Here is an 8,283-nt window from a genome sequence, read left to right as displayed (position 1 = left end):
GTGGAACAATAGGGAGGGTTACCTTGCCTCCTACTCAAAGTAGGATGGTTCAGCCGAACCAAGGGGGAGGAGTCCTCCAATTCGGTTTGGTGGAGGACTCCCTTCCCACTTGTCCACCTCCTTCCTTTTTTTCCTTTTCCTTCTATTTTTCCCTTTAGCCGAAATGGGTTATTGGGCTGGCCTCACCAGCCCACTAAGGGCTGGTGCGCCACCCATAGGCCTATTAGGTCCTCTCCCGGGTGAGTGTCCCCTCCCGTTAAACCCCGGAACCCATTCGTCACTCCCGGTACTTTATCGGTAATGCCCGAAATCTTTCCAGAAGTCAAATGCAACATTCCTATATATCAATCTCCGTTTCCGGACCATTCCGGAAACCCTCGTGATGGCCGAGATCTCATGCGGGACTCCGAACAACATTCGGTTACCAACATCAATAATTCAATTATACCAAAATGTCACCGAACCTTAAGTGTGCAGACCCTGTGGGTTCGAGAATTATGTAGACATGACCGAGATACTCTTTGGTCAATATACAATAGTGGTACCTGGATGCCCATATTGTATCCTACATATTCTACGAAGATCTTATCGGTTGAACCTCTATGTCACGGATTCAATTAATCATGTATACCATTCCCTTTGTCCGTCGGTATGTTACTTGCCCAAGATTCGATCATCGGTATCTCCATACCTATTTCAATATATTTACCGGCAAGTCTCTTTACTCGTTCCGTAATACAAGATCCCGTGGCTAATCTTAGTCACATTGCTTGCAAGGCTTGTTTGTGATGTTGTATTACCAAGTGGGCCCTGAGATACCTCTTCGTCATACAGAGTGACAAATCGCAGTCTTGATCCATGTTAACTCAAAGGACACATGCACAGATACTTGTAGAGCAACTTTATAGTCACCCAGTTACGCTGTGACGTTTGATACACAAGCCATCCCCAACAGGCCAAGATACTGGCAACAACCCGAGTGCCTTAAAGCATTGGAAGCACTTACATTGTAGGAACTGCCCGCGGTGAAAGCATTCGAGGTCGGTTCGAAAGCGCCTCCTATTTTTCGAGTATTAGTGACACAAACTTTGACGCGAAATGTGGAACTACTGCATGCCCATGTACCAAAACCGCCTCTAATGTTGCTTTCAGTGGTAGTGGCCTGTCCTATGTTGAAATATGTTATCATGTCCTATGTTTTTATTTGTTGTATGCTGGACTATGGAATATATAATGTTTTTATCGAATGATCTACGTTGCATGGACTTGTGGAGGGGAATGAGGAGCAACGTTGTTGGCACGGACAACTAGGACCACATACGAACCTAGGATTAAATTTTAGAGGGGGCAAAAATGTGTCAAATGGGAAAAATTTCTTTGCTAAGTGGGGCAAATCACTATTTACCATGACATATTATAAATACACTAAAGTTGAGTGAGGGCAGCTGTCCCCATTGCTTCCACTGGATCCACCCCTCACTGGGACTCAACCCCTTGCTCTCCGCGGATATGTCCACATGGACATAGGGGGCTCAAATTTGCCCTTTGCCCTTGGAGATGCTCTAAGACGGACCCACCGACGAGAGTCGCATGGGGCTATAATTGTTGGATTCACGATTTTACAACCTAATCAATGTCATTATTAATTTTTGTTATTTTCTTTCTAGTTATTGCCACGCATTCATTACAAAAGATTTCCTTTTTGATTTATATGTACTGAATATTATGTAATCAATATCATTTATTATCCTCCATTATTTTGTTCCTCATTTGTATTGGTGAAGATTATGCGATCAATATAATCAATTACTCTTATTGTTTTCTTTATTATCACGGTATCGCCATGCTTTAATTGTGTATCGGTTATACATTACCACCAACACTTGACCGAGCTTGACTAGATTAGTTTTGTGTTTCTTAGATCCACATTAACGCGTGGCCATTAAAAAAAAGATCATATATAACTAATCTTTTGAGACATATTTTTATAAAAAAAAGGTCTCTAAGCACCATGCATCACTCCGAACTCGAGCGCGGGTAGGCTAGCGTAGCCAACAGGGTGTCGCCAACCAATCTGAGGCTCAGGGAGAATAAATACCAGTCGCATTTCTTAGCCTTTGCATCCACGTTTTCCGAGTTATCGCATACTCCCTCCGTCCTAAAATTCTTGTCTTATATTTATGTAGATATGAACGTATCTAGTCTCATTTTAGTATTTAGATACATTCATTTGAAGACAAATCTATGACAAGAATTTTGGGACGGAGGAAGTATATAACCGTGCAAACCAAAATCACATTTCGCTAAAGTACACGCATTTCTATGCTCAACAGTGCACAATCCCAACTTTTCACTGACCGAGTGAAAAGAAGAGTTTGCAAATGTTGCAACAAAGGAATAATCACCACCACTACTACTTCCTCTATCACAGTTTAAAAAGCATGCACGTATCTAGATCGTCAATTTGATTTATATAAAATATATTGTTTAACATATTAATGATATAATTTTTATGTTAAACAATATACTTTATATAAGTTAAATTGACGATCTAGATACACGTGCATGCCTTCTAAACTGTGACGGAGGGAGTATTCATCTTGAGAAACAAGTGATATATGTTCGTAAGGACCGGAAGCGCATCATGGAGGCCACACAAGGTGTCAACACATCAAACCTATCATTTTATCGAAGAAACCGCAGGAGGGAAAAACGAATGATACGCTCGCTCGAAAGCCTTTTGACTTGCGTGCCTTGCCTCGATGGAGTAGCAAGGAAAAACTCCCGAGCCTCATCATGCATGCACGCCAACACCTTGGCTCAAGTCTCAATGATACTCCGCACGATGTAGCTAGGTAGAGCGTGATGCCTTTCTTAGTCAACTTTTGAAGCGGATCGGCACGATTAATTAGAGGAGCGTAGAAACCAAGCGCATCGGTTTCTTGGAGCTTCCCTTGCTGAAATGATTCTCTTCTTTTGTCCTCCGAGCTAGCCTCGCCATCCATGTCAAAAGCTAGATCATGGTGTCCTCACGTGCAATTGCGCCATGGCATCCAAAACCCATGTAATAATCGCATCGATTTTCATCCCTTCGCTCTCCTTTTCTTCTTGCTTGCTTTTGGGATGAGATTGTGTGCCGAATGATTAGTTCATGGAAGATATGGATCCCTTGGCATCTATATGGTCCATGCTGGCCATGATGGAGTGGAACGCCTGCCTCCATCTCCTATCCTTCACATGCATGGTGTCATGTCAAACCTCAAAGGCATATAGTACGTGTGTGCATTGCACTGCATTGCATGCACCACCAAACAAAACGCCTAAAGCACACCATGGCAGGCTCACCCACGTACGTACGGCGCCAAAGCAAGAAAAAAAAGGCCGAGGCCAAATCCACCTTATATATGCAGCAGCGTGTGTTGCCGACAGACAGACGGCTCATTCCAAGCACCTTGAGTGAGCTCCTCACAGGTGACCCGAATCTAGTAGCCGTCTAGGGGGAGCATCGCCAGCATGTGCAGCTCTGCTTCCTGGAACTCATCATCCCCTGGCGTGCTGTTCATCGGGCAGCAGGGGAGGAAGAAGAAGCCTCATGCCTCCATGACTCTCAGGAGGAAGAGGTAAGCTCTAGCAGCAGCAGCAGCAGCTAGCAATGGAGTTTCGGATGCGTTCAGCCGGAACTTGATGCTGCGCCTCTACTTTTGCAGGTTACGGCTGATCAGGAGGAGGAGGGCTGCTGCAGGGGCGGAGATGGAGATGATGAACCTGAGGCTCCACCTGGAGAACCGGCGCATCCTGGCGGAGAACGAGAGGCTCCGGGAGAGGGCCGGTGCCCTCCGCCGCGAGAACCTCGCGCTGCGTGCCAACCTCTGCAAGGCGGTGCCACCGCCGGCAGAGGCCGCCGCCCCCGGCTGCTGAGCCTCCCGGCGATCTCCTGGGTGGCTCCTTTGTTGTGCTTGTGCTAGCTTGGCTAGGTGTTGATGATGGTAGCTTCTTGGCCTGCTGGGGATGGCTTGGCTGGCTGATGATCTGTGCCTATCGATCAACCGCAAGGTTTTTCCTCGATCTAACTCGTGTGGTTTGCGGCGTGATCATGGTTTCGAATTATATGTTTAATTACTTTGAAGTGCAGTGATTAGTTAACAAGTTTTTGTCTGGCTGGCTCTTTTGAAAAGAAAAATGGGGAGGAAAATAAAAGGCAGCTTTGATCAAAAGGGCAAAGATGTCAACTATACTTTCTCTTGTTAAAACCAAGAAAATTTGTGATTTGTGGCTACATCATGGTTGCACACTATGTTTTAATTAGTTTGAAATACAGAGATTAGTTAACAAGTTTTTGTGTGCTGGCTCTTTTGAAAAGTAAAGGGGTGAGGAAAATGAAAGGCGGCTTTGATCATCAAAAGGGCAAAGATGTCAACTCTACTTTCTCCTGTTAAAATCAAAAAAATTAAAGGCAAAAGGATGGCAGTAGTCCTTTGTCCCTCTATATGCCCAATGTTTACTTACACCTTAAGATCACCAATGATTAAATACCATGAACTCCTCAAGAAACCTTTTCCAGCCTTTTTCATTCTGCTCAAAAGCATGTATTGGCAGGAGTACCAGATATCCTTGTGAGCTTTCCCTTTTACACCTTTATTACCTAGAGATAGAGATACCACCTTTACTTTGATGAATGTTATTGGCAAAGGATTATATTTGCCACTCTGATAGTATCTAGAACTGTAGAACTTAAATAGAACTTCCCAATGGCAGCAAAAAATCGCAAAATTGAAACTCAAGCCAGAGCTGAGCTCTTCTTCAGAACAAGAACAAACAAACCCAAAAGAACTAGTATCACCAAGCTGCGACAATGGGGGAAACAGTCAGGTCATCTTGCAGCTTAGATCATACGACAAACGGAGCTAAGCTTATACTACTCCCTCCGTTCCTAAATATAAGTCTTTTAAGCGATTTCACTAAGGGTCTACATACGGAACAAAATGATTGAATCTTATACTCTAAAGTATGTCTATATACATCCGTATGTAGTCCACTAATGAAATCTCTACAAAGACTTATATTTAGGAACGGAGGGAGTAGTAAATACCCATTGCGCATGCCTCAAAACCGCAAATGGAGAACACAATGACACGAGGTACAAACAACAAAGCATGCCACCGCAGTTGCCCAAAAGAATATCTCGCGCATTTCCATCAAGTTATCGGTCCAAAGTCGGGGCACAACGAATTGCACCATAATCGGATGAATCCACCACACAGCTACAGAGACAGACTTTATACTACAAGTTCAAAAACCGACCAGAGTTTTTCCCAGGATCGAACAAGAATAATTTTGACACAACAAGAGATGTGTTTTTCCTATGATTGTTTCCCTGCAACCTAAGCAGAGCATTGTCCAGAGCATATGGTGTATTTAGCTGAATCTGTAAATATCGAATTTCCCTTGGAAGATCTCATTTGCGAAAGCCTCCTAGAAGTTCCGCTGGCGTTGCTGACCTTGCTGGAGCTGTGATGGCTGCCTCTGAATTTGCAGCTGGTGCAGCTGAATCATCCGGGAGCTCATGCCTTGCTCTGAACCGTTCGGCATATGATGATTACTAGCCTCGGCAACAAGCTGTTTTAGGCGCTCGACCTCAGCATTCAATGCTTCGTTCAGAGCTGGACACAGAATAATGAAAACCAAAGTTAATTGACTAGACAAACAAACAATAAAGTTCTTTCTAACATGGGTAAAGTAGGGTAACAAGTTCGTTAACACAGTCTGTTCAGGGGGAGCATACGACATGACTAACAGGACTCAAAATAACTGAAGTAATAGTGCAGACCATTGGAATAACACAACTTGAAGTAAATCAGTAGAAAGATCTTGCACTACTGGGGAATAAAGAAAGCAAATATACCAGCCGACAAATGAGAACATTATGAGATTAAACAATAACATGCAGGTTCTATTTGAATTAAGTTACCCAGAAGAGGAACCATTGTCAAATAAGATCCATGTTTTGCGGCACATTCAGAATAACTGTACGATATCAAGTGCAGTAAACTATTCAGGCATGCATACATGTGCTAGTTTGACAGTGCGGCACCACAAACCAACATAATGTTTTCGGTGTTATGCCTAGACTCCATCCTACCATTTGGTTGTCTGAAGCACACATTTAACTCTTAACATTGAAAACTACAGTCGCCCTAACATTCAAGACAATTCCTGAATTCCAGTCGCCCCAACATGCTTATATGTTGCAACACATTATCTATTTTTATCACGGTAAACACAAATCTAAGTTTTGGTTGTAGAAATCATCACAACTTCTATTACAACATCTCAAGTTGCACATGCACAGTCAGAACATATGGGCACTGGGCACCAACTCATATCATACATACACTGACTTCTACTGCGACACATTATCTATTTTTACCACAACTTCAAAAAACGAACACTGATGCCGGCAAATAAGGAAGCAAACTCACCATTTTTCAACTGTGCTTGCTCCTCCAAAGCTTGCATCCTGATTCTCATCTCATGGTTGTGAATTGAAAGCCTAGTCTGGCCCTTCTGAAAAATATATACATTCAGTAACTAAGACTGTCAAACCTTCAAATCCAAATCAAAATGCTCACCACATACTCTAGCTTGAAAGCCTCTTTCCTGGAAGAATAAATACATAAACGCCCACCACCTTCAGAGAACGAACCTTAACCATTTTCACTTGTGCAGATAAGTTCATAGTCTCCCCCTGCAGCACCTGAACCTTGCCCTCAAGCTCCACAATGTACCTTGCCTTGCGCTCCTTTGACTTAGCAGCGGACTGCCGATTGTTCAGGATCCTGGAAATTTTTACAAGATGATCAATTTTCAGTAAAAAGAAGCCTTTTTTTTGTACCAGTGATAACCTTACGATAAGGGACGCCCAACACACCTCCTGACCCTCTTAGGATCGGTCAGCACAATCTGCGCGAGGTGCTCACTGTCCATGATAACCTTCTTGTCTGCCTCACTGAATTCCTTAGTGTTCGCGAATTCCTTGGCGAAGAGAGCAGCGGCACCACCAATGGAACCACTTCCACTGCGTGCCAGCCGACTAGCAGCAGCCGTCCCCGGAGATGGAGGCGGCAGGTTGGAGTCGGAGTTGGACGGCTCCAGGCCGGAGGGTCCAAACTTGAACTTCCCTACTAGGCTGTCCGCCGACAAGCTGCGGCAATGCCTGGGCAAGCTGCCGTTCGCGCTCTCGGCTTCGTTCTCGCTGCTGTCACCGGGGCTCCACGCGGGCGCTTGGCTGTCCAGCTGGTCGCGCCGCTCCTGGCCGACGGCCCCGGAGGAGCCGACCGCGCCCAGGCCATTGGTGCTCATGTACGCGCCGAGGATCCCGTCGAGGGTGCTGTTGTTCGCGGCCACCAGGGCCTCCGCGTTCACCGGCGCCGGAGGTGGCAGGTTCGGCTGGTACGAGAACCCCTGGAGGACGTCGCTCTGCGACCGCAGATGCCCCGCCCGTAGCGGCGGCAGTCCGGATGCCATCCGGTCGGAGCCTGACGGCGGCGGCAGTCCGGACGGCCCACGGTCTGAGCCCGACGACAGCGGCGGCGGCGGCGGCGAGGAGAGCGCGATCGCCGACGGCGCAGCCAGATCGGGGTACGAGGCCCGGAAGAGGAAGTCCATGGACAAGAACTGGGGCTGTGACAGCGAGCGCGGGTGATGGGATCCTGAGCCACCGCTCGCCGCCGCCGGAAACGGCGCCGGCGGCGGCGCAAGGGAGTAGCCGAAGCACGGGACAAAACGGGAGGCGACGGAGGCGGGGTGAGCAGGCGGGAGTCGGAGCGAGGGCGGGAGGCGGCGGAGGGAGGAGGAGGAGGAGAGGTCGGCGGCGACGGGATGAGAGGTCGGTGGCGATGGGATGATAGGGTGAACAGTCACGGATCGTCTAATGTTAGGCGTCCATATGGGCCCGGCGGCAGGAGGAGGCGGCGGCAGTCCGCGGGGGCGTCCATATGGGCCCGGCAGCGGAAGAAGGCGGCGGCGGTGTACGGGGTCGTCGTCCATGGCGAGGAGGGAGGACGGAAGGGAGGAGACTGGTTGGGCCGCTAGGGTTCTCGAGGGGTACTAATACGAGAGGCCGAACGCGTGATGATGGGGGGTGTCGACGGTGCAACGAGGGGCCATCGAGTGAACGGCGAGAGAGAACACCGATCATCAAGCAATCGTGAACATTCTCATTCGCGTGCCGCCGCATGATCATGGTGGGCCCACACATGCGTACCAGAAATGGAAAGTCGCGTG

General features: G+C 47.2%; 2 protein-coding genes across 2 annotated transcripts; one reads left to right on the top strand and one right to left on the bottom strand.

The window, feature by feature from the left end:
- Window positions 1-3,416: 3,416 nt before the first annotated feature.
- On the top strand, window positions 3,417-4,214 carry LOC123396641. Its single transcript, XM_045091520.1, has 2 exons — window positions 3,417-3,620; window positions 3,708-4,214. Exons 1-2 carry the CDS (start codon window positions 3,514-3,516, stop codon window positions 3,916-3,918), a joined length of 318 nt encoding a protein of 105 aa, XP_044947455.1. The 5' UTR covers window positions 3,417-3,513; the 3' UTR covers window positions 3,919-4,214.
- Window positions 4,215-5,169: 955 nt separating this feature from the next.
- LOC123397015 (bZIP transcription factor 29-like) lies at window positions 5,170-8,046 on the bottom strand. Its single transcript, XM_045091734.1, has 4 exons — window positions 6,929-8,046; window positions 6,704-6,836; window positions 6,480-6,564; window positions 5,170-5,660 (listed from the first exon to the last, which is right to left on the bottom strand). Exons 1-4 carry the CDS (start codon window positions 8,044-8,046, stop codon window positions 5,473-5,475), a joined length of 1,524 nt encoding a protein of 507 aa, XP_044947669.1. The 3' UTR covers window positions 5,170-5,472.
- Between the last annotated feature and the right edge of the window lie 237 nt (window positions 8,047-8,283).

Source organism: Hordeum vulgare, chromosome 5H (genome assembly GCF_904849725.1).
Source record: "Hordeum vulgare subsp. vulgare chromosome 5H, MorexV3_pseudomolecules_assembly, whole genome shotgun sequence".
NCBI lineage: Eukaryota > Viridiplantae > Streptophyta > Magnoliopsida > Poales > Poaceae > Hordeum > Hordeum vulgare.
This window is presented reverse-complemented; position numbering and strand designations above follow the sequence as displayed.